Source organism: Toxorhynchites rutilus, chromosome 2 (genome assembly GCF_029784135.1).
Source record: "Toxorhynchites rutilus septentrionalis strain SRP chromosome 2, ASM2978413v1, whole genome shotgun sequence".
Classification (NCBI taxonomy): domain Eukaryota; kingdom Metazoa; phylum Arthropoda; class Insecta; order Diptera; family Culicidae; genus Toxorhynchites; species Toxorhynchites rutilus.
In genome coordinates, this window is record NC_073745.1 from 262,800,177 (window position 1) to 262,827,941 (window position 27,765).

The following is a 27,765-nucleotide window of genomic DNA, read 5'->3' on the forward strand; positions in this document are numbered from 1 at the left end:
GAATAAAAAGAAAATGCCAAAAGTTGTTTAATAGTTTTTATTTTACTGTCTAAAATTTTCAAAAGGATCGGTCTACTGGGCGAATTTCTACAGCGTTTTTTCCGTGATGCAATTTGATGTGACACACCCTTTAGAGTAGTGCGGGGCAAAGGTGCGCATTGGCCTTATTGAAACAAACGAGCACGAAAAATCGGCAACAGGGTATTCATTTGACACATTTGTGTTCAATCAATTTTTTAACGGGACCCTAAAGAAGAAAACTAATTTGAAGAAATGCACTCCAGGAATGCTCGAAATGGCCCGATAGAGACTTCGGCAGAGAATCTTGAAGCCTCGGATTGCGGCAGTCCTCGGTATTTCTGAATCAGCTCTGAGGAAGAGGCTCATATTTTATCGATATTTTTACTTTTGCTGGGATGTGCCAGCGAGCACCTAGTGAACCATTGCAGAGCACTGGACAAAGCTTTCTATGGTATGATTCTCAAAGACTTACGGCGCCTGATGTTTGGTTTACGGAAGCCAACAACCTCCAGCACGAATTCAACCAAGTTGCAAAACTGGAAAGAAGGGATTGGGCTTCTAGCTTCATGAGGAAACGTCGTCTATCTCTTCGAATCCCACAACAGCGCTCCAAGGCAAGAACCGAAATCCAAAAATCAAAAATTAATTTCAAATGAAAAATGTTTTTATTTTCAATTCAATAACGCTTATGTTTCGTTAATGTTTATGTTTTCACAATGAACTTCAAATAAATTTTTTTTTCAACAATGAGTTTCAAACAAATCAGGGTAAGGTAACTATGTATTTATGAACTTGATTTGTTAATAAAAATAATTCTGTTTCAAATGTTGAACATTTTCAGATATCTTCTTCTCTCTCCGAAAATTTCCACGTGGTATGTGGGTGGCCCTATATCATATTTCTGGGTGCCAAGAATCAATCAACACATAACAAAATCACGTTCGACAATAACAACCACCCTTCTCCACCCATAAAACATCATACAACACCCCTTCCTCTCCACTGAATGGTACCTACACACTCTAGTAATGATGCTTCCCCCTCTGATTATGATAAAGCATTATTTTTTGTTACGAGCTATCTCAGAAGTTAAATTCAATAAGTGCGCACTTTTGCCCCCACTATGAAGCAAAAGTTCGCATTTGTCATTTTGTATTATAATAGATGTTTGTCCAAATATAAACAAAACTCGAGAAATTCTTATACAGTTCGGACTCGATTATCCGGAGACTTGATTATCCGGGATTCCATTATCCGGAATTTTAGACTCGATTATCCGGAGTATTTAATTTTTGATTTTTGGAAATTTTGAATAATTTGTATAATAATTCTATATTGAATAGCTTATATGGGTATCAAAAGAAAGGGCTTGATTAGTAGAATGCAGTTATTTATGAAAAATGCAAATCCAAGATGGCGGCCACTACAAAATGACGGATTACACATTTTCTCAGAACTCCATCAATATGGGTATCAAATGAAATGGCTTGACTGGTAGAACACAGTTATTTATGAAAAATGCAAATCCAAGATGGCGGCCACTACAAAATGGCGGATTTCATATTTTCTCAGAACCCCATCAATATGGGTATCAAATGAAAGGGCTTGACTAGTAGAATACAGTTATTTATGAATCCAAAATGGCCGCCACCGCAAGATGGTGCCATCTACATTTTTTTCACAACCCCATTTTTTTTATATTTCAAATATGGCTTATTTCATGAAGAACTGTAACCTTTCAACGTTAAGGTGAAGTTTAAGTGGCTATTACATGTACAGTGGGGTAAAAATCGTGATTTTTGAAGAGTTTGCCAGATTTTCACCAGGAATTGTTTATATCGATATTTCAGACAAATTAAGAAAGATAGAAGTTGTGCGTCAAAGAACAAATTGTGGAGCGGTTGAAAAACTTCATTTTAATTGATAGAAACAATCTAGTTTAATATAAATTTTTAGGATGAAATTAATAATAACACATTAAAAATTTCCAAAAATGTTATTAAAATTCATCAATTTAGTTGTTCCACTACTATATCTTGTACCAAATTTTCTCATTTCGAGACCTCCCCCCCCCCCGCTCCCCTTTTCGCGTTACGTAATTTGTGCACGACGCCTACAGGAATAGTGGATGTTTGACTTGACAATATTCACATCCGCTTATTGGAACCGCGATTTTTATTATCCGCGGAGATTTTCCAGATAATCAGCTTTCTACTGTATATAGAAACATACTCCTGAGTTGGCATTTATTTTAATTCGTCAATCGTAAAAATTGTATGCCTGCAGAATGATGCCTTTGCATGACATTTGCTCTTTAATTATTAAAATGCACATCAAAATGTTGTTACTGCAGCGCGAAAATTCCAACTCGCACGGCCGGTTAGGAAACTCGGAATCAACTGCCACCACCGCTATAAAAGTGTTCGGGGAACATGCATCGACAGCCAGACCATTTGGCTCAGCTAGATTTGCTCGGAAAAATTGCGTTATCGAATGTAAATTTGTAGTAAACTGTTCTAGTAAAGAAAAAATTAAACATGCAATAATGTTTAGAACACTTAACAACAATCCTGAGTAAAAATAGAAAGTAGAAAACGAAAAAACAAAAACAAAGGAAGGCCTTGGAACGGAGTTTTTGTTGGTTTCAAATGATTACCTACTGTTATGTTTTAATAAAATATTTTTCTTTCTTTACATTTGTTGTGTTTTCTACTACAGGGTGGGTCATTTAAAGTGGAAGGATTTGTTTTTGCAATAGCAAAGTAAAGAAGTGGAATTTAAAAATTTTTTTTTTTTGAGATGCATTTATTTTGGTCCAAGGAGATTTGTTCTAACTACCATTTGATTATGATATCTCGTAAATGACCGCCTCTGGCCTTGACCGCAAAATGTGCCCCTTTTTCGGCATTTTCCATCACTTTGCCCAATGTTTCGGCCGATATGGCAGCAATTTCTTGTCGGATATTGTCTTTCAGCGCAGCCAGGGTCCTTGGTTTACCAGTGTATACCTTGGATTTTAAATATCCCCATAAAAAAAAGTCAGGAGGCGTCAAATCAGGTGATCTCGGTGGCCAGTCATAATCGCCGTTTTTCGATATTAATCTTCCGGGGAACATTTCGCGCAATAATAAGTCGACGTGGTAAGTCAGATGGGTTATGTTGTTGAGCCATTTGAATTTTATACGGAAACATTTTCAAATCAACACGAATTATGCGTCGGAGAGTGGTTCGAGCGATGCCTAACTCTTGCGAACGATGGCGACCTGATGTCGATGGAGTCTCTGCAACACTGGCTCGAACGGCATCAATATTCTCGTCGAAACGTCTTGGTCGTTGTCTGGACAGATGACTGGCATTACCAACACTACCAGACGATATAAATTTGGCATATAATCGACGTATAGTGTTGTCTCCAGGCGATGTTTTAACTTTATTTTTATTTTTCCACGCACGTTTAGTTACCACAATTGAGAAGTTATTTTGAATGTACAGCTGAACAATTTCAGCGCGTTGTTTAGGTGTTTATTGTTCCATGGTTAAAATTGTACTGAAATGACGCTTCCAACGCGGTATGACATTTGTTAATCTGACATCTCTGTCAAAAGTTATGGGGTTGCCAGATGCTTCCACTTTAAATGGCCCACCCTGTATATACCGTTCTGAATCATATTTCGGACAACATCATATTTCGGACACTTTGTTCTAATATCTTGAATTGCTTGATGCACTGATGATATAACTATAAAATTAATATCACAATTGCTTCTTTAGAGTAATCCCTTGGTTTCACTATCACTTCATTTAAGAATTACATTTGAATTATTACATAGTAGGAAAAAATCCATCCAAAATCCTTTAATTATCGTTTGTGTTTGACGTTTGCTTAGCGTGAGCACGTAGAATTTACCCCTTCACCAATATTTAAATTTCTCTCGTGTTTCATCAGTTCTCATCATCGTTAACAGGTGACTGTGATTGCTTGATAAGTGTTTCGCAGTTGACTATAGAATATAATCAAGTGTATTGTAATTTTCGTTCGAAAAATTACAAAATAAAGTGTCCGAAGTTTTAATTTAATCTGTCCGAAATTTGTTTTTTTTATAAATGATGTCCGAAGTTTGATTTGAAAAGCATTTTATTCGATGATTTTTTAATGTTTTCAATCAAATAAGTACCGAAATAGAAAGCTTAAATGCATATTGAACTAATTTATTAAAAATATCAACCAAAAAATACCTGTGCATAGAGATCTGAGATCTGTTTTCTGCATCATATGCCTTAAGCGTCCGAAATATGATTCAGAACGGTATGCCTGCATTTTGTTCTTCGAAAAAAAAGGACGCAAAATTACGGCAAAGGATTAATTGACCAACAAAAACTCTCTTAGGTTTTTTTTCGTTATTCCAAACACATCAGATTTCTTTGCGTGTGTCCATTCAACCCACCGGATGTATCCTTATTTAAGTGGAATTCAACACGGTTTTCTATATATGCGCATTTCATGTGTCCGATCTCAAAGTGACCCCTATTCAAATGAAAACACGACTTAATATTTATCGGTCCAGGTAAATATTCATTGGTGGGTCCGAACACCCAATAGCCGCCCACTACCACCCAACGACAGCCCATTTGCTCTCCCATTCAACAATTCATTCTTCTGCTTTTACCCTCGTCAGGTCTATTATAACGAGAATGATCGACCGGAGAAAGATCAGGAGAACGCAGCCTCTCATTAGTACACCTTTCTTCCTTAGTAGATTCCCTTCTGTGGAATCTTGGAAGGAGAAGAGAATTCGTTTCTCATGTTTCTCTCATTATCTCCCAGCTCACACATTGGGGAGTACATATGCAACAGAAGCAGCGGCAGCAGCATCCCCAGGAAGCTAACGTTTTTAAAAGGAACATATTCAAATATTGTGCTCTCAGTTAAATTTTGACCGCGCTGCGATGCAGACATCGCTTGGAGAACAACTAGTCACAGTCACAGCGATAGTGGATTTTAACGAATAGTGACTGCTGCTATCACGCACCAGAACTGTTGAGTTCAAGAAGTGTTTGTGATTTTGTTTTTTGATAATTACATCTAATGTTGATTGGTGAAGGGCCTCTGTTGATAGTGAAACGCTACTAGAAAGTTTTCAGTGATAGTGATAAGGAAATCTGCTTGAGAAGTAGCTGCTTGGAAATGTAAATAACAGAATCACATTCTACGGGATTAGCTAGAACTAAGTATCCTAGAGGCTGATACAAGGGAGGAGGTCTTCCATAACCGTTATCAACAGTTTCCTGATAGTGCGACAAGTGCGTGTTTATGTACATTACCATCAGCTGACAAAGGTTTTGAAATTCGAATAGTCAGAGGCTAACCTTAACCCACTAGTATCCCATTACCGAGCCAACGGGATAGGGGTACTCCCCTTCCCAACAACCTATTGAACGCGACCTGAAATTTCTAAAAAGGAGTCAAAACAAAAACATGAAACACCGCGCTGGCAAACAGCAAATACTAAAAGGCAGAAAGTAAAGTGAGCTAACATTAATAAAAACAGAAACAGAGAAGTCTTATCGCAAAGTTCGTTCTGAAAGTGTGAGTGATTTGTTCTAGTAGAAAATTGTTCTGGTCGTTGACAAGAAAGAAATGGCAACTTTATTGTATACGATCATCGGAATGACGGCCAGTGCGTCACTGAACTGTGCCGTCCGACGGGAGATCTCACCATGTACCTGTTCACCTCATGGCTTTTTCGCCAATACAATCGAGGTCAAGTGCGAACAGATGGAGTCTTTCCATCAGGTAGTGGATGCGCTACAGGATCGATTCACCCCCGATTACAATATTTGGCTCACCATATCACACTCGCAATTACTCGACCTGGCTACGCAATCGTTCTATGAGATGAACATGAACATTAAATCGCTCAAGATGAACTTTGATAATTTGAGGTAGGTGATACGACTCCACGCTGGTGAATGTCTTCTCGGTTATCTCACACATTCAGGCTATTCGTCATAACCCCGTTTATATTGATAACTGTACTCGCCTCAGACAGCAGATGATTGTTTTCGGCGTCTGACGCTTGTTGGAATTTCTATTATCTGTGGGATTGGCACGAGCCCCGCGGTTCAAACTTTCTAGCTTCTACAACAGACCTAGTAGCAGCGAGTTCTTGGAGGCTGATGGAACGTATCAATGTTGAAGTTGCGTTTGTTTACTGCATGATAATACGAAGTGATTAATGTGAAATAAGACTGCTTGATCGAATTGTTAAAATGTTCCAGCGCCGGCGGAAAGTTCCAGGGGAAAGCATGCTTCAAATCGAATGTTTTTTCTATTTTTACAGTTAAGTTCTGAATACCTGGGAAAAAAAACTGTGGCGAATAAATATTCCATCATAACAAATTATTCGTGATTGTGTCCATGTATTAGATTCCATATCATTTGATTAATACGAATGCTTCTTGTTCCAATCGTGAAAATAAGCACTGCACGATCCTTGAAATCAAAACTGAATTACGAAATAGACGAAATGACGAAATAGAAACAGCTAATCCTGCTGATACCAAACAGATTTATATCAAAGGCAAAATGAATTGTTGCCTCAAGGAGGACCTTGACCTGGAGGACAATTCGTAGGTTTATGATATTTTGTCATGTCAATTGAGATTCAGTCAAGTGTTCGAATCTCTTGTTGTGTGTTTCAGATATGTTCCAAGATGTATTTAAAATTAATTATTGTTAAAAATATTTTTTGTCAAAGCGCTAGTAATTTGCGCACATTGGCGGAACATTTATCCCAGAAACTATAAGGCCGATTTAGCTGGAATTTCGCTAGAAAAATTGCCTTTTTTTTAATTTTTTAGCAAATATCATTTTAATTTAATATTCACTGTGATGCGTTGTAATGAATGACCTCATATAACTCGCTGCTACTTTGTAAAGTAACCAAATATCGAAAAGTTATTTGAACACAGTATTGTTGAGGCTCTAAGATCAATTTGTTGTTGGTTGAGATAATTATGCCAGGGCCTTGTTTTTCAACCCTAAACTCGATCGTACCTTATATCAATAGGAATTCGTGTTGCCCTCACTCACTGACCTGTGGATAATGTATAGAAGCGAGAGATGTTTGCCACATGTAAAACTACAGTGTTTATGCTGATTTACGGCATTCGAAATGGTAATTTGCAAACATAACATATCAGAAGCAAACATAACATATCAGAAGAAGTATATTGCAAAATAAAACTTTTTTATGCGTACGAAGCCTGTACATTGAATAAAATTGTTTGCTACTGTTTGCTTGCACTTTTTGCTCAAATGTATCATGGTGTACTTTCATAGTTTGTTGACATGTTTGTTTAATAATCCGCGATGATGAATGTATAATGTCGTCATCTGGTTACGACATCCGTGTTTTCGAGCCAAACCACTCTCTACCAGATTAACAGGACTAAGGACAGTTTTAAAATAAAAAAAAAACGATTTTTTTTTTAATTCCGCGATATTCCAATATATAATATTCGGCTAGCCAATGGCAACAACTTCTCAAATTGCAATGAAACTTAGTAGGTGTAAAAACATTAAGCTACTTTGTATAGTTGAAATCTCCTTTTCGGATAATAAGACAATTTTTAGTGAAAGGCCAGTTTTTTCCTTATTTTTTTTCAAAAAAAAAATCAAACCAAAAACTAAAAGAACTACATAATTTTGATCCTAAAATGAAATGTAGGTGATTGTTTCAATTTTCATTAGAAAAATATCAAACAAATTGAAAAAAGTGCAGGGGTTGTATCCAAGACATGACTGCACACACTCGGCCATATGCGATTAAAAATATATTCCACCAGCACCCACCGTCATTACACATTACTTAACCACCTCAATTATGAGAAGAGGTACTTGACGCTAGCAGGGGACCTGGTACTTACGCCGCTCACCAAGGAGCTAAGCGATGAAGTCAAATATATCTCCCACACCAAGTTCCCGGAGAAGGTCCTTCTGTGGTTGACGATCTGCGAGAAGGGAACGTCCAGACCACTGTTTTATCCATCGGGACTTGCGGTGAACGATGAGATGTACAGTTGAGTTTTAAGTGTTATTTTCGGAATTAAATAAAAATAAAACATTTTTTTAACAGTGCGTGCTTTCTCCGTATAGTTCCAATAATAACCTAAAACATTGCGTAAGACACCAGCTCAATTGGACCAACCGTTTCTAAGTCATATTTTTTGAAAATTACCAAGCAATCTTTGATAAGAGTCAAAAAAAAATACAAAAATAAAATTTATGAAAGGAATCGTCATTTGCGACGGAACAGTTCAACTGTAAAAATTCAAAGAAAACTGGAGATTTTTGGCAGCTGTTTCACTGACATGTTAAAAAATACTGGCAATATCCCTGAAAAACTGGAAGGTTGGCGACTTCGTATAAGAGGTACAATGTTGACGTCAAAAGTTACATTATCGAAAGTTTGCCGAATACACTATGTACCTATTTGACTTAAACCAACTAAACCGACAAGAGAGAGCTATTGATACGAGCAACTAAGTATAGTTTGTGCATCACTTGTACTCTACAGGATGTCACGTATCGTCAGGCATAGGTCCGCAGTCGTTTATACCTTCAATAAAAGTTTTGGGTTTTTATTTCATTTTGTTCTCGAGTTATGAATTTTATAGGTATAGAACAAAATGTTTTCTTATTTAAAATAAAAAGTGAGTCAAATTGCATCCGTTCATAACATTAACAACACATGAAATTTTGTTACAATCTCTCACGCCAGCCAAATGGTTTTTTGCTCTTGTTTGGCATTTTCTTCGGTTTTGCAAGTGAAAATAACAGAGATGGTGAACAACGCTAGATGTCAATTTTGAAACCTTATATATATTCTTAGCATATGTATCACATATACTCTGGATAGTAACAGTTGGTTGGTGTATTCAGGACAACGTGTTTTAAATATTAATTATTCATAGAACAATAATTTTCATTCTAATTTTGACTAATTTCTAACCACTAACCATCGCTTCGGGATGCATTCTCATATATGCACTGGCGTTTGACTGATCCTGTAATGGAATCATGGAAGATTATGTTATACGTAGTCCTACAGTGTTGGACAAAATATAAAGATCACTGCTGAAGCAAAACAGAAAGTGACAAAACTTTGAGAAAATTGATCCAATCCAGTGCAATCCATTTATAATAATTTATTTGCATTGTTCGAAAAAATATATAACAGCTGTAGTTATGGTCATTCATTGGAAAATGCGTTTTAAGCATACTTAACAACTAAAATTACGCAACAAAAATTAAAACCAGTTTTAAAATTAATGGTAGAAAAAATAAAAACAAGAAAAAAGTTGATGAGTCTGAGCCTAGGGGCACGGACGGGATCTTGACATAGGACTGTGATTGTGTGTAGTAATTGCATTTAAATTCAATAAGTTTTTCATTGTTCAAAATCTGTATTTCTGATACATCAAATGGATGCCCTGGAAAACCGTTTCCTGTATGTGCTTGTATCCTTTAAACGGGTTAGATGACATAACGTGGTAGAATTCGGTACCGCATTCTGTTCAAAAATGTACACAAAAATACCATTAAAGCCATTACTACCCTTTTCTTCTGTTTATTCAATCATGCAGAAGAAGACAAACAGTCGTCATGTATCATTTTTGAACACAAGTATAAATAGTTAAGACTTACTTAAAAATAGGACTGAGTCAAATCAATCTATGAATACAAAAATATATTATAGATAAAAATAGCATTATCTCCTTCGTTACCACGTTGCCCGGAACATTGTTTGTAATAGCTTTACAGCCCTGTCAGATCGCGACTACTCAAGCTATCATAATCTGATTTACGTTGGTATACCCTTTCGATCTTCTAAATCAGCAGCCATTCAAATTAATTTATTGCATTTTTACATAACCAAACAACATATTCGATATTATGACATCCTGGACCACATTTACAAACATTATTAGTAGTGAGACCTACACGATAAAAACATGAATTGAGCACAAATTGATTGGACAACATACAATATAATATAAAATTAATGCCTATTATCGGTAAATGGAGAATAATTCATTTTACGCATCAACTCACATTACGAGCTAACGCCCGAATTTAGGCAAAAAGATTGCTGGTTGCGTTGGATAGTGCAATCGAAAGAAAACATACCCAATTAAATCGTCAAATTGTTAACTTTTTTACTGTATTCACTGTTCATGTTTCAAGCAAAAAAAAGTGGATAAATTTCCTGTCTAATGATATATTAGGCTGTCAAAAAAGTCCTGTGGTATTTTTTTTGAATTTCATTTGTTCATAAAATTAGTTACAATCATCTATTTTAAAGACGGCGCCAGTGGTTGTATGGTTAGCGTAACAGCCTCACAATCCGATCGGCCTGGGTTCAATCCCAGCTGGCGTCGTTGGGATTTTCTGAGGCGAAAAATCTCTGGTTACGTCTTCCTTCGGAGCGGAAGTAAAAGAAGTTGGCCCGGCTCATGAGTTGTTGAGTCTGATAGGTAGGAACAGGTGGAGTCGCCTCCCTGATGTCGGTGATTGGCACTAAAGTGGCGGAAATAGGCCGACGAAAAATAAGCGAAGATAAAAAAAAAAAAAAAAAAAAATCTATTTTAAGTCAAATATGCGCCGTTTTGTTCGATGACTTGTTCCCAACGAGATGCCAACTTCATAATACCCATGTTATAGAAGTTCGCTTCCTTATTGGCAAAAAACTCGGATAGCCAATTTTCACAGGCCTCTTTTGTGGCTAACTTCTGACTACTTAGCTCGTTCGCCATGGACAAAAACAGGTGGTAGTCACTTGGTGCAAAGTCCGGACTATACGGCGGATGCAAAAGAACCTCCCATCCGAGCTCCCGGAGCTTCTGGCGCGTCACCAAAGAAGTGTGTGGCCTGGCGTTGTCCTGATGGAAGACAATGCGGCCTCTGTTTATCAAAGATGGCCTCTTCTTCATGAGTGCTACCTTCAAGCGGTCCAGTTGTTGGCAGTACAGGTCCGAATTGAGCGTTTGGCCATAGGGAAGCAGCTCATAATAGATTATTCCTTGACAATCCCACCAAACACACAGCAGAACCTTCCTGGCCTTCTGAGCCGCTTCAGCGGGCTTCGACCACGACCGTTTGCGCTTCATGTTGTCGTAAGTGACCCACTTTTCATCGCCAGTCACCATCCGCTTCAGAAACGGGTCGATTTTGTTGCGATTCAGCAGCGATTCGCATGCGTCGATACGGTCAATGATGTTTTTTGCGTCAACGTGTGTGGCACCCATACATCGAGCTTCTTTGTGAATCCAAGCTTCTTCAAATGGTTAATAAAGGTTTGATGACTTATCCCCAGCTCTTGGCCGATGCTACGGATGCTACTATGCCGGTCTTTCTCGGCTAATTCAGCGATTTTGTCGCAATTTTCGACAACAGGCCTTCCGGAGCGTGGCGCATCTTCGACGACCTCTACACCAGAACGAAAACGTTGAAACCATCGTTGTGCGGTGGAAATAGAAACTGTATCGGGTCCATAAACTGCACAAATTTTATTGACAGCTTGAGATGCATTTTTGCCTTTGTCATAGTAGTACTGAAAAATATGTCGGATTTTCTCTTTATTTTGCTCCATATTTGCGACACTATAACTCACGAACGACTTAACCAAACAAAACACTGTCAAGGACTATATTATCGCGCAAAAATACCTTTCCAACAAGCTATAGTATGACTTGATACAATGAATACAACTAGAACTACGCGCTTACAACGACACCTCGCGGAAATACCGCAGGACTTTTTTGACAGCCTAATATAACACAACATATGTCGCAATAACAATTTTGAGTAATATGCGTTTGAAAACTCTTAATAAATCGTTACATTTTTCGTAGAGTGACCCCCCTATATAGAAATCAAAGACATAGTCCTATGTCAAAAGGCTTCTAGGATTAGTACTTGGTAGTGTAACATTTGTTACGCAACACTTCACGCACCCGTTTGGGCATGGATTCCACCAGCTTCTGGCACGTGGTGACCGCGATGGCGTACCAACAAACTTGGATCCTATCCCACAGTTGCTGCTTATTCTTCGGCTTCTCCGTGTACACCGACCTTTTCACGATCTCCCGTAGGTTCTCTATAGGGTTCGGACAAGTTAAGTTCGCCCCGGATCTTTTTAGATGCTTTGAAGGGATCTTTCTTGTAGGCTCGCTTTATGGCAGAGCATTTCTAATGAATGACTATTGTTTCGACAGGGATGTTAAAAATTTCTTCGAACAATGCAAATAAATTATTTTAAATGCATTGAAGCACTGGATTGAAATAATTGTCAAAGTTTTGTCACATTCTTTTTTTGCTTGAGCAGTGGTCTTAATGTTTTGTCCGACACTGTACATTAGACGCGGAAGTAAAAGTTCTTAAGAACAATATGTTCAGAAAATAGTCAACGCTGAAGACGTGGGCACTATCGAGAACTATTTGCGACGCTAGCAGACAATAAAATCTATTGCCTTGCGGATGTCTTATGCGAGTCTCGGCGAGACTCGCATGATGCGAGTTCCATCAGAGATCCGCATGCAACACCACACAATAGTACGGAATCCGTTTGTTTACCGATTCTGTGGTCTGTTACTCTCATCATGTGCCATTTTAAAAATGTTGATACACCAGGGATTTCAGGCAATTCGCTTTTTATTTTCGCAATTCTCAATGTTCGAAATGCCGAGGCTATGTGAAAGTCACATTAAAACAGTTTTCAGTGGTTTTGCATTAAAATTGATAATAAATAAATAAAAAATATTTTCTTCGTTTCAACGAGACACGCTTGTGTGGATTTATGCGTCAGTTTTTCACAGAGATCGCCCTCACTCTAATGTATTACATCAACACAACAAATGAAATTAATCAAGCCCAGAGCATAGACAACGGTAATAAACGGCATAACTGCAGTGAAACGTGTTGAATCACCAGGAAGGATCAAATTTAAATCCACCCACACGGATACACATTACTCGTCGCCACTCTACGTCCCTTGCCGCCGACCCTATCAACTCCTCCAGCATTTTAATACTTGAATGAACCTTTACCCTCAAATCACGATGAGTGTGGGGAAGTGAGCCCTTCGTGACGGAGATGCCATGAGAAAGTGCACGCGATAGAACATGAAATTGCAATAATCAGGAATTGTAATTACGTCGTCACATTGCGTCAACTGATTTCATATCGAGGCAACCAGAAGAAATGCGCAGCAATAAACGGACAGTATCCTCTGTCTTGTTCTGTGTGTTGATTTGTTTTCTTTTTTCATGAAATTTATAAACACTGTTGAATATCACATGACGCCGTACAATTTTTTCATTCAACGGTTATTCCCAATTAACATATTCTGTGAAGTGACAACATGAAAATTCCTATCGGCCTCTCAGTAAATCTATGATCGACATTCGCCCCATTACTCGGCTTGTAACGAGCCGGTGTTTTTGTAATGTACATCCTTTATCAGCTGTTTGCAACCAAATAAACATTCTCTCTGCCGTTTATTTATTTCCGACTGTTCGTATTGTAACCAAAATATACAATCGCATGGAGGCACACAGGGAAATCAGCAAAGGACTATCTCGCGCTGACGCGCTCCTTCCAGCGATCGTTGGCAATTTACTAACAAAGTATGGTAACAGCCACCACAAGGCACGAGAAGAAATTTGTTTTTATTCTGTTGGAAGCGCCATGCGCCTGTTTGGCGGTTCTCATGCATGGCTGCCTGTTACTGATAAGGGACAGATTGGTAATTAATTAAATTTTGACGTTATTTGTAAAACACATACTGGAAAATATGCTCCAGTGGTGAGCGACGCCTGAGAAGTTGAGCCCGATTTAGTGTGTTGGCCGCTATTTGGGATGATGCGGACATGGCGCTCTGTCGGCGGGAACTTGTGCTGCTTTCGTCGTATATTCAGGCAATGAGTGCTTGCATCTAGAGGCGACATAATTGATGATATCACGTCTCAGGTGACTGACCTATTTTTGACTAGTCAAAAATGGCAATCAGTTTTTACGCCAAACGATAACATAATTCTGATTTCAGATTTCAGATCAAATAGATACTAGATACAAACGCTTTCCCGCATATTTCTCAGCATAGTTTACAATACCCAATCGTTCATCATTGCGTAAAACATCCAGAACACATGGCGCTCTTTTACTCTCACTGTCCTGTCCGGCATGTAATCAAAATCACTCATTCATAAAAAGTGCACATTTCCACTTGTGACCTTTTTCATTGCTTACATTCAAATAACAATCAGCATGCAAGCAGAGAAAATATGAATGAGTGATAACAATTATCGTCACTGTTGTTTACAATCCTTTCGAAGTGACGACAATCGATGGGAGGAACTCCTGTAGCCCGATGTGATTCAGTGAATGTGCAATGCTACTGCTCCACGTGATTGCAGATAGATGTCAGGTTGTTTATTACACTGAAAATTTTATGTTTCGAATAAACCTTTCAACGCTCCAAAACATCAATGTTTATTCGAGCAAATCGCTCATTTGTCCCCTATAGGTGAACACCATGAATTCCCAATTTCAACTCAACCCCGGGGAGATGGAATCAATCAAGTACAAAAAAAACGGCACGCGACTGTTAAGTGGTGGCGCTAAACTTATGCTTTCATAATCATCATCATTATCATAAATATGCGGACGACTCTTTTTTGTGCTCTCATTCTCGACAACGTCGTTTATCATCATCATCTCCACCATCGCGACGACCAACCCTGCCTCCCTGCGTGTCTCGGTGGTGGCAAAATCCAAATCCAGTAGCTGAGCACAAATCTGATGCTTTAAGTGTATGACTTATATTTTTCCATTTCTTGATGGCTCTCCCATTAATCTTCGTACCAATAAAATAATAATAAATTCCTTTCAGCATTCTTTCGCCCCGGCGCTTCATGGGTCTCCGATATTTTCATCATTTCATTCGCTTGCTTCCATCATGTTTGCTAAATGAAATTACATAGTTTCATAAATTAATGATTCCGCATCTTAAACTGTTCACTGACAAACGTCTCTGAATGGTTCCGTTCTTTTCTCCGAGCGATTATGCTTTTGTGGTTGCTTCTGTTTGAATGCTTCGTGGGTCTAATGGCGCCATATCAGATGCTCCGATAAGCATCGAGATTGCTTCAATTAATTCGAAGAAAATTTTAATTCGATTAAAATTCTTCGCATATTTGTTATGCGTCGGCACCGGGTATCCTGGAATGGAATTTATGTTTTATAGCACAATCTCAGTCACGCTTCGGCAAGGAAGTTGAGTGTTGGAACAAAATAATTGCAACGGTAATCTTTATTGTTTTGTGTTCATATTGGTTGATTGTGCTTCATTTACAATAAATATCCTTATACTAATTCAAGCGATACTTATTAGGGGAGAACTGTGTGTAAGATTGAAAGGTGTGAATTTAAATGGTTAACTACTGAACTCCACTTTTACATCGATGCTTTCTACATGTTATCAAGTATGTGCACAGACAAACTGATCCCGAAAAAAACTCCCAGTAAAAATTAGTTTCAATTGATTATTCATCATGATCCGCAGTCACCTGTTTCGAACCATTTTCCCATATTTTGGTAATACCTTTCACATTATTTTCCATTCATTTCGATTTTCTCAGGTCCTTCACGATTTGCCAGTATTACTCGACGTATTTCTGGGTTGCGTGGAGGATTGCACTTGTTCGGCACAATGTTGAAGTTTTTTTCCGCATAGGATTTATGAGCTTTTCATCCGTATTGGCAAGACCTAGACGACCTTTTTCCTCAAAACTTTTTAAACTTCGTACTTCCAAACTTATCAGCATGCAACAAAAGTTGTTCTCACTCCAAACATTTAGAATCAATTATCCTATATCTTGTTCCATGGCGTTGATAAAAAACAACCGTTTCTGTAAAAAAAACTATAAAATAAAATAAAAAAATACTTTTGTGCCGTGCACAAATTACGTAATGCTAAAACTGCGATTTGTTGAACACTTGCAACAACCACACATCCCCCTCCCCTCCCCTTATGTAACAAAAAGTGACGCAAGACAAAACCCCCACCCCCTTATGTTACGTAACGCTAATCTTTACACAAAGTCAAAGTCGTACGTACAACATAAAAAAAATTAGATATCAGCCCAGGTCGGAACTACGGATGTTCCTTATATGCAAATAGTGACATCGGAAGAACTTTCGACAAGTTCATAGAATTTTGATCAAACATAGACGGAAAATTAATTCTGACATCAATTGGGATTGGTGCTTTCAGCCCTTTTGGCGTTAAGCTGAGAGGAACATATAAACACTACTCCTTGGTTGAATGCACCAGTTCCTGTTGTTACATTTCACTACTTGCAAAAGGCCCTGGGATGTCCTAACGTGACGAGCAAACCACTCAGCTTCATATCGTACTAATTCCGCTTCATCGATTTTGCAGTTACCGAACTCAATATATTCTGCTTTAAGGGAATATCCGCCGATCGCTATATTATTCCACACATCAGCTAACGAGTCTACTGCATACTCAAAATGTTTCGTTTTCAGTTGAGATCCCTCATGATCCTGAGGAAGTATTGAACCTACTAACTCCCGGGGATGAGGAGTCATCCGATGTTCAACGATTGAAAGCACTGCGTACTGGAGTATCTATAGTAACACGTATTGTATCAACATTCAGTTGATTAAAATGATAAACCGAAAGTATCTATGACCTTTGTAAAACGGGTTCTCGTCTGGTCCTCCATCCACATTATTTATGATTACTGGCTTGATTATTCCTTGAAGATGAATAATCTCGAATTCAGGCAGCTCACTCACCCTTCTAAAATAGAGCCCATGAGAAAATGCGTTCAAAGAACAGTGCCTTCCTGTACGAATTGCAACGTACGTTGAACCACTGTATTAAACTGCTTCAGCATGATCAAGGTGCCCTAGCATCCTGCGATAACAGATGGAATTAGCAGCCATGACAAAATCTAGATCTGTGTTTTTGGTCTGAAAAAATCTTTTTATCTTACCTTTTTCTTAAAAAATCTGTATTAAAATCTGTATTTGGTTTATAAGTCCAATTTTTGAGCATAATTTTAGCTTTGGTATCATTGATTGGCATAGAAATTATTGGTTAGAAGATATTGACGGTATCCACGTAATGCCAGGAAACATATACACTGTTTAAAATACATTGTTTTATTGAGGTGCAATGAAAATTTATTCAGTTACCAGGGGATGCGTGTTCACATTGGGTAACGTAAATACCTTCATTATAATATACAGGAATTTTTAATTCTAAACAAATTAATTGGGTATGTTTTTATTCAATCTTTAGTCGTCCAATACGGATTGGATACGTTTTCAAAATGGAATTAAATTTTTATATTTATATTTTTTATTCAAACTTTAGTCGTCCAATACGGATTGGATACGTAAAATTTTTAAAATGGAATTTAATTTGCAACAATATCGTTATTCGTGAACATTTGGCTAAAAACGACACCAATACCATTCAGCAACCCCTGTATTCACCTGATTTGGCTCACTGCGACTTATTCCTATTTGAGCGATACGTTTCAGTACCCGAGATGAGATAATGGAAAAATCGAAGATCACGCTGATGGCCATACCGCAAATTGAATATAATAAATATTTCGAAAATTGGATCAAGCATAAGTGCGTTGCAATCGATGGGGAGTACTTTGAAGGGGACAATATCGATATTGATGTATTATCTTGTATTTTTCATTTTCTGAATAAATTCCGGGAACTTTTTGATCAAGGTAGTATTTGGGTGTTTATTGGATTCATTCCTTTTCTGATGCGGTGGAATTGTTATGTTATATATACCGTTCTTGTTGAAGCTTATTTGCTAAATATTCATTTATGGTTTTGAAAGATTCATCAAGGAGAGATTTTTTTGAGGGAGAGGAACAAATAATAATCGGATGGAGCAGAGTCTGGGGAGTAGGGTAGGGCGGGGCTAGTTGGTCATTTTTGTAAAAAAATTGGCAATAATTTTGTAGTACGAAGTTTTGCAATAGAATGTTATGTACCAAAATGAGGCTTACCTTTTACCCTTTCAATGAAAAATAACCAGAGAATCATTAATATGACATTTTTCTTTTATTTAACGTCTTTATATTTAAGATTAAATTGACCAACTAACCCCACACACGGGATAAGTTGGATAATATACAGGGCATGTCTATCATACACTCGATAAAAGAAAACAGCGGAACAGACTATGAGTCGGAAATTTTAAGTGATATTTGACATGCTGTAACTTCGTGAAAAATCAATGCATATCGATGGGATGTACATCATTTTGAAGCTACAACTATCAAGTATCATCATATTATACCATTTTCATTGGCACCCTAATGTACATGTAACGGAGGGAAACTTTTGTATCCGCATGCATTCATGCACACCGGAATGTATTTTGCTTACACAAACTACTGAATCGAGTAATCTCACGAAATCGTCATTGATGATACAATGGAAATAGGTTTTTTTCAAGATCGCGAGTTTAGAATTTTTACTTTCATTTAAAACTTCTATAATTCAAGACATCACCATCATCATCATCACCGAAACATCCTCGTTAAATAATCGTTTAGGTCCAGGGTCTTAAAAAAACAAACCCAGAAGGAGTAGGAGAAGTCAAAAGAAAGTGAGAAATTGTGTAGAAATAAAATAGAAACTCATCAGAGTCCAACGAGAAACGAATCCAACAACCTTAGTGCAAAAGCCATCATCCACCAACACCATCGACAGAACCAAAGGTTCTTTTCAGAACCACCAAAACTCATGAAGATTTCAGATCACTTTACGCACATTTAGAAAAAAACAAACAAATGAAAATGGAACAATGGAGGTCTTCGTAGCCACATTGGATGCACGTTTGCTTACTAAGTGATCGATCGTGAGTTCAAAACTCAGGGCCATTGACCATCTTTGTGTTGTAGTTGAATAACTACGTCCACGCAACAATCATCAGCGATGGAGATCGATCCACGGTCGAATAAAGATCGATTCATCCATACAACTGCTCTGTTCTGCAAGAAACATCGGGCTGTGGCTATTAATAACTCAACAATATTATGATCAACATCAACTGTCTCGGCTGCCCGGACTGCTGAACAATGGAAGGACAGAAAGAATACCCTTACGCCTAAATGGCTACTACTGTGTAATTTACTATAATGTAAGTGAACAAAAGTAAAAACGCCTAAATGGCTACTATACTGTGTAATATACAATTTACAGAAACCATAAAAACATGTAACATATACACGATTAAAACCCAGCTCTGTTACAGCTAAAATGCTAATGAGCCAAAATAAATGAAAAAATAGAATTAAAACAATAAAACAATGTATTCAAATTGTTAGCACTTGATGTAGTGCTAGGTCTCTTCGGTCATGTCCACGACATTACCAACATGTCTTTTTTACGTCTTTTAAGAACATATTAAGGGTACAAAAAACTAAATCTTGGTCGCAAAAATTGTCCATTTCTTGACGGATTTACGATTTTTTGCACCGATCGTTTAGAACAATCCCTAACAATCTATTGCAATATAGATAATTATTAAAGTTTCGAAAGTTAATAGAAAGTGGTCGAGTGAGGCATATTTTGTTCAAAGATATCAAAATCAACATGCAACAAATATCGTAAAGTAATCCAACGTAGCTATGTGGTCATGTCTCGGACACATCCGTCCATTGTTTTCATGAAAGCGCCATCAATAAACTTTATTCTGGCTCCTCTACCGTTTTTATTTCATCAGATCTATGCCGAATTATTATATATTATATTTCATTAAATGAATCTATATATATATATATATATATATATATATATATATATATATATATATATATATATATATATATATATATATATATATATATATATATATATATATATATATATATATATATATATATATATATATATATATATATATATATATATATATATAATGGATTTCTGACTGTCTGTCTGTCTGTCTGTCTGTCTGTGGCTGCCATGCAAATGAAATCAAATTTGGCATGTGAAGGTTTTAGGGTGCAATAAATATTTCTATGGTGGTTAGACTCTCCAACCCCCTTTCTAAGGGTGGGCTGCCATAGAAATGAAACATAAATTACGACATTACTCGAGAATTAATCAAGCAAATGAAACCAAATTAGGCATGTGGAAGTTTTAGAGTGCAATAAATGTTCTTACGGTAGTTGGATACTCTTCCCTCCTCTCTTAGGGGAGCTGCCATACAAATGAAATACAACTTTCTGCATTACTCGAGAATTAATCAAACAAATGAAACCAAATTTGATATATGAAGGTTTTAGGGTACAATAAATGTTTCTATGTTGGATAGATACTCCTCCCCCCTCTCTAAGGAGGGGAGGGATCTACCATACAAATGAAACACAAATTTCAGCATAACTTGAGAATTAATCAAGAGTGATTGTTTCTATGGTAGTTTGACAATTTTCCTGACTACCCCAAACACTATTCAGTGTGTTCTTTGTGCAATTTCGCTGGTTCAGAGCAACTACGATGTTTACAGTCTACCCAAGCCCAAGCGCATGCTCAAGCTAAAAGGATGAACTCTTCTCGACAGAAGCCGATAGGAAAAAGAAGTGGCTTACGATGGCCAATACTCTGAATAATGTTTGAATTGATTTAATTATTCAAATAAATGTGTTTTTCATGCCAAAATCGAACGAATTAAGTTGCACGCCCTATAGAATGATATTAAAGTTTTCATGTCCCGTTTTTATTTCTAAACTGACCAAATAGCCTACTCAAATTACAATAATTATGCTATACAGGACTTTTCGCAGAACGAAACAGGAAATCCGAAATCGATTGTGTTATTGATCGAATTTTCACTTTCAGTTTTCAATTGATTCTCTCACCGCTGTAAAAAAATGAAATTGAAATTCTATGCACTTTGACGCCACTTAATACCAGGAAGCAATGCACGAATTCGAAAAACAATTGATGGCAGAAAAATCGTCAATGAGCCTACAACACTCCCAAATTCCAACAATTCCTCTCTCGGCAAACAAATTATAGAAATCAATTCACCTTTTGTTATTCCGGACATTACTTTAAAACTCATCGAACTTTTTGAAATAACTCTTTAATGAGCATGTTTGTGGCTCTAAAAATTGGCGACCATTCTGCTGAAGGAGAATTCGTGCTGTCGTCCGGTCGCTATATGGATAACAGAATGAGACAATTACACCGGAGTCTCTTTTTACGCGGAGGATACATGCCGCGTTAACAAATACCACGTAAAAAACCGCGTAAATACCAAAATATGCGTGAAAAAACCGCATAAATTCCAAAATCCTCGTAAAAATAAACCGGGTAAATTTGAAAATCCGTGTAAAAATCTAACAAACAGTTAATTATTAGTTTAAAATGCAACTCATATTCTAACTATTTTTTTTTTTTTGCATGCTAAAATCATGATTTCTGTTCCTTTTATTTCTGAGCCACTAATCAGTGATACAATACTAATTTATTTCGTGAAAAGTCACATGAATTAGCACATTAAATTTTTAGGCGGTTGATACGTGCCTCGTGAAAAAAACCGCGAGAATTTTGAAATCCGCGTAAATTTCGAAATCCGCTTAAAAAACGCGTAGAATTCCAAAATCCGCATAAAAATAAACCGCGCAAATTCTGAAGATCGCGTAAAAAGCCGCGTAAAAGGCGAATTCAGTGTATATCTTGTTCCACCACCATTATTCCGCAATGAATTGCGATGTGGTGTGTCAATCGAATGATATTGCGTCACTGTGTGTGTTAGAACATTAACGCGATTGCGGAGGCTCCCAGCTAATGTTGTTGCTTTTGTTGCTTCCATCGTGGTATTACCTACTTCCCGGATAGCAAATGATTGATCGCTTCCTCTTGAACGAACGAACGTGATAAATTATAGAGGTTTCAAACTTTTCAGTTCATTCGCCTCTAACTTCCTCTTGAAAGAATGTATGCACGGTTTGTTTGCCTTTTTTGTTTTGTAGGCACCAAGGCTATTAAGGTCAGTTCATTTTGAGAAGCACAAATTGGGCCAATCACAACGAAGGATTCAGCGTTAAGGATTGTTTATCTCCAAAATATATACAGCGCGGACTCGATTATATACAGTCTCCGATTTCTTTTCACTGTATATAATCAAATCCTGTATATAATCGAGTCAAAAAAAATTTTTTTCATTCGTTTTTTTTGCATATATTTTTTATTTTTGAGTATAAAAGAAGAATTTAATCTTTGATTCATCCCCTTAAAGTCAGGAAATACCTTTCTCACATGAAGAAAATAAATTTATCCAGAATTCCTCAGGAGGTGATAGACGATCATTTTTGATGAAAAAAATCCTTCTACGCATATGTTGGAATTTTAACAATGACAGAGTTATAGAACTTTTTATTTGTATCGGACTCTGTTGCCTCAAACTGGCTCTATATTAAAAAGTACGCTTCTGAATACGATTCTGTTGCTTCCATTTGAAAGATGAGAAAATTTAGAACAGGATATAGTAGTGAAACATCTAAATTAATGGATTTTACAACATTTTGGAAGTCAAAACTGAAAAGTTAGTAATTTTTAATGTGTTATTATTAATTTTATCCTAAAAATTCACATTTAACTTGATGGTTTGTATCAATTAAATTAAAACTTTCTAACGGCTCTACAATTTGTTCTTTGACACCCAACTTCTATCTTTCTTAATTTCGCTGCAGTATCGATATAAACAGTTCCTGGTGAAAATTCAAGTAAAATCATAAAAAATCACGATTTTTACCCAACTGAACATATAATAGCCACTTAAATTTCACCTTAACGTTGGAAGGTTACATTTTTACTTGAAATAAGCCATATTTAAAACGTAGAAAAAAAAAATTTAAACTGCATATAATTGAGTCCAAAATTGTATGTAATCGAATCACATATGATCGAGTCTGTATATAATCGAGCCCGACCTGTAATTTTCTTTTTCATGTTAGATGCTTAGAAATATGTTCAACCAATTGATGCAAACGTCTTTACGATCTATTAAGACATGGTAGATCTATAAGCATTCAAAATATTGCATAGGGTGCCAATGAAAATGGTCATCTCGAAATTCAAAAAGTTACCCCATGAAAAATGTTCACCACTTTGAAAAAACACCCTATGCAAAATATCAGCTCAATCGGACTTAATCTATTAAGAAATGGTAGAGTTATAAGCATTCAAAATATTGCACAGGGTGCCAACGAAAATGGTCATCTCGAATTACAAAAAGTTACCCCATAAAAAATATTCCTCACCTCGAAAAAACACCCTGTGCAAAATATACAGAGTGCCGATTTTTGACAAAAAACATTTCGAGATGACAATAGATCTCGACATTTCATGCCATTTTAAGACTTTTGGCATCAAAAATTTTTTTTCGGAAACCCTGATTTCCTCTACTCTCCCCTTGGTGATTTTTCGATTTTCAAAGAAACTCAAACTTTGACCGCTTTGCGTCACTCTCCCTTAAGTCCGATTGTGCTGAAATTTGGCATAAGTTGTTTTTTCGAGGTGGTGAACATTTTGTATAGGGTATCTTTTCGAAATTTTAGGGTCGATTTTTTTCCCATGCATTCATTGGCACCCTAATATTGCATTATTCCTCACATGTTCAGTGTTTAGATTATCATTTTATCATTTTCACCTATGTCGTAGTACTTAACAGTCTCAAAATCATAATAGAGCTACAAACCTGCTAATTTCATTTAGTTTGATGAATGAAATAATCTCCTGTTTGTACATGCTATGCTCAGACGTTAAATATGTGTCATATCGCTCCGAAGCATGATTGATTGTATCATCAATATGAAAAGCTTAAGCCATCGCTTAAGAATTCAAATTTATTTCTTGATCATAAAATTTCGCATCTGTATCTGCTGCAGTATTGACTTCCCACAACACCCCACACAGGAATGGCTGTGCGAGATTATGACCCTTGATTATTTAGTTGAAGCCAACCCCCATTCACGTGATCAGCAATCACATTCAACTTTGAAATCGTTCAAATCGTTAGCTGATTCGAATAATATCACGGCAGCTTCTTTCAATTCTGTTATATCACCCATTCTAAGCATTCCCACCGTCTGAGATGCGTAGCAAAATTTGCTGGCGTTATTGTTCGGAATAAATGTTTTCCAATTGACTCGGTTCACCTTTGACTCGTCTGGCCTGAACTCGATTGATCGTTCGAAGCCTGTATATTAAACTAATTGAATTATTCTCTGAACTGTTTCTTTCTTCCATTCCAGTCATCTACCGGTATCAACGTTTCAAAATTTACCAAGGTTGGAGTATTTCAGTGCTGCGGAGAATCGTTTGGAGGAAATTCCGGCGGATATGTTCCTACACATGCCGAACGTAGGGACGTTGGATTTCGCCAAAGGGAATTTGCGCTTCATCAACGGGAACACGTTCAAGCAGCTGCAAAATTTAAGACATTTGGTGGTGGCTTCTAACATACTACAACGAATCGACGTCGAGTCAATGCCACGTACACTCATCTCGTTACACTATGGGCACAACAATCTCACTACACTAAACGGCACTTTGAGACACTTGGACGAACTGAAGCTACTTTTCATCAACGATAATCATTTGACTTCACTTGATGATGAACTTCCGTTAGCCTCGCCGAATCTGATGACCGTCTTCGCACAGAATAATCGAATTGACCATCTTCCGATCGAAATCAAATATCTGAAAAACCTCGACTCACTGTTTATTCATGGGAATCAGCTAAAATCCTTTGATGGACTTCTAGCGCGATCGGCTCATCTCACAAAACTCATTGCTTTCGACAATAAGATTAACCAGCTAAGAAAAGATGAATTTACAGAAACCGAACGATTAGAGGAAGTGCAACTGGCCGGAAACAAATTAAACAGCCTGAATGGATCACTGCTCAATATGAAAGGCCTCATTATGGCCAACTTCAGCAACAATTTGTTGAACGAGTTCTCCTTGCAAGAAGTAACGGGACTGCGAAAATTGCGAATTTTGGATTTGTCTTACAATAAAATCGAGAGGCTCACCGGACGAATGGAAAACTTAGTGGACTCAGGATCGATCATTTATGAACTGCGATTGCAGCACAATTTACTGAAATCTCTGGATGGAACGATGATGGGCTTGAATAATTTAAAGATCTTAAACGTAGCTCACAATCGTCTAGAGATGATCACGCCGGATGATTTAATTGGCATGGAAAATCTCGAACATTTAGATTTATCTTTCAACAAACTGAAGACACTGGAGGAACTATCTAAGGTATCGTATCCCAGGGAACAAAGATTTGATTTTGCAGATAACTATATCGCCTATATTTTAGACCTTCCTTCCGTCACTTCAATCTGTCAACGCTTCATATAACTTGTTAACGACAATGGACAAAGATTTCCATGGTCTACCGGTACTCTGTACAGCGGATCTGTCGAATAACATGATTCGTGTTCTAACGGTAGAGCTTGTATCGCAGACACGATGCAGTAACCACGGCGTTCCGAATAAACTGGAAATTTTCCTTCAAGGTAAATATAGTTTCCGAAAAAAAAATTGAGGGAAACTTGAATCAATACTTCTTTCACTTCTAGAAAATCCCGTTCTTTGCGACGAATCTCTACCAGAGTTAGTGTCCCAAATGGAATCGTATCATACTCGATTGATTGGCATTGCGCACTGCATAGTCCCGCAGCAAATACCTATTGACTCACCCATATTTATGCAACCTCCAATTCCATTGTTGAAACCATTACTCAAACCGCAGCTTCCGATGGTTCCATCGCCCGTAATGATCCAGCAACCGTCGATTGTTCAAATTCTAGTACCGGCACCATTGGTAGTCCAAGCGCCTGCGTTTGCCGAAGCAGCGGCTGGAATGATGCAAACTATCCCTTCAGTGCAGGGAATCCAGGACCTGCAGCAGCAGGCAATCATCTCGCCACCCCAAATTGCTCATCTACCACAACAACAGCAGTATGATGAGCTCAAATATGATGCACACCCGGAAACGGTTGCCGAGTCTGAAACTATGGCTCCGCCGCCGGAAGAAAATGATATTGCTAAAATTCTCGCACCCACCAGTACGACAATGAAAACGATTCTTGAATTCAAGAATGTCATCCATGACACTTATTCGGCGATATCACCGAAGGTTCTGCCGATTCCTTACGACAAGGCACAAGGAATCGCGACGGAGCCGGAAGAACCACCGGAAACACAGCAAGATCAAGGCTTAGATGTAGTTGAGCATTGAACGCAAAAAGTTATAATCACTCATCTTAGTTAATAGTTCTTTCGAGTTAGACTGCAAAACAAGCAAATTGAAAATATAATTCCACGCTTTGAATACTTTCATTATAAGAAAAGTGTCCATCTAGATGATATGTGTAGAGTTGAGTTGGATGTTTTTTTGAAATCTAAACAGAACCTTTAACATCAATGAAAACATGCGGAAAAAAGATTGCAATGACAAGAATCTTACCAAAAAAATATCTTCTGCAGAATGGACTGGAAATCAGTGTTAGATTGATTGCTGAAAAGAAGAGGGCGTACACTAATAACTGGGTACTGATTTTAGTGATATAAATGGTATGTCCACACAATAAGAAGCAAAACTAATATTTGGAAGTTTCTGAATAAAATATGATTTCAAGAAACTGAAAACAATTTATGGCAATATTGGAATGCCAGATAGTAATAATCTTTATGCTCCGATCAATACTATGGACATGAACAGGTGATTTATGTACACTTTATACAAAAGAAATGTGTTGTTTTAAAATATCCCTAGAATAGTAGATAGTGACAAATTCTTGTTGATCGAAGAATTTTTTTGTAGTGTAGAATCATGAAACGTGCCATTTAAACTGTAAAGTCCTAATTGGGACATGTAAATCCATCTCCCGACAAGTTCACTTCTTAACACATTTTCAACTATGTATTTATTCTTAACAACTGCACGTTAGGTATTTTCCTAGATGAATATTTTGAAAGGAATCCGTTATTACATCATAGAGTTACTTTTAACAATGTACGGAAAGTATTTTACCTGCTAAACTGCAACAAAAAAACTGAGAATGATACTTGTGTCTTGAACAACTGTTAGTTCCGCAAACATTCAAAATCAACATTTTAAATAATAATACATATGAAACATATTCGTTCAGCTTCCAAAAACTAAACTAACATTCATTCAAACTGATAAAATGCGGAAGAACTCTCTACGATATAATGCAAGTCCCATCAATAAATAAAAAGGCAGAAAATATTGATTGTAATTTTTGTTCATTCATGTGAAGTCCATGTAAAGACTTTATTTTTTTATCTACAGTGATGCTACATGCCCTGCCCATTACACTCGTTCAGCCTTGGCGACTCTCTGTATGCTGGGTTCGCTGTCGAGTTGCGCCAGTTCGTGGTTCATTCTCCTTCTCCATACTTCGTTTTCCTGTACACCACCGTATATTGCGTTAGAAAACCCCAAGTGCTTGTGAGTCCTCTTCGAGCATTGGTCATGCTTCGTGCCCATAGAGAATAACCGGTCGAATTGGGGATTTATACATGGTACATTCCGTAAGGAGTAGAAGTTTGTTGGACCTTAA

The 27,765-nt window shown here is 37.3% G+C and overlaps 1 protein-coding gene across 2 annotated transcripts; it reads left to right on the forward strand.

Moving 5' to 3' along the window:
- The first annotated feature begins 4,934 nt into the window (after positions 1 to 4,934).
- On the forward strand, positions 4,935 to 27,420 carry LOC129769651 (leucine-rich repeat and death domain-containing protein 1). 2 transcript variants are annotated; one of them, XM_055772036.1, is made up of 4 exons: positions 4,935 to 5,964; positions 24,415 to 25,432; positions 25,494 to 25,692; positions 25,756 to 27,420. In XM_055772036.1, exons 1-4 carry the CDS (start codon positions 5,660 to 5,662, stop codon positions 26,415 to 26,417), a joined length of 2,184 nt encoding a protein of 727 aa, XP_055628011.1. In that variant the 5' UTR covers positions 4,935 to 5,659; the 3' UTR covers positions 26,418 to 27,420. The 2 variants fall into 2 exon arrangements, with proteins under 2 accessions (XP_055628011.1, XP_055628012.1); XM_055772037.1 differs by lacking the exon at positions 4,935 to 5,964 and adding an exon at positions 24,332 to 24,350.
- The last annotated feature ends 345 nt before the right edge of the window (positions 27,421 to 27,765 follow it).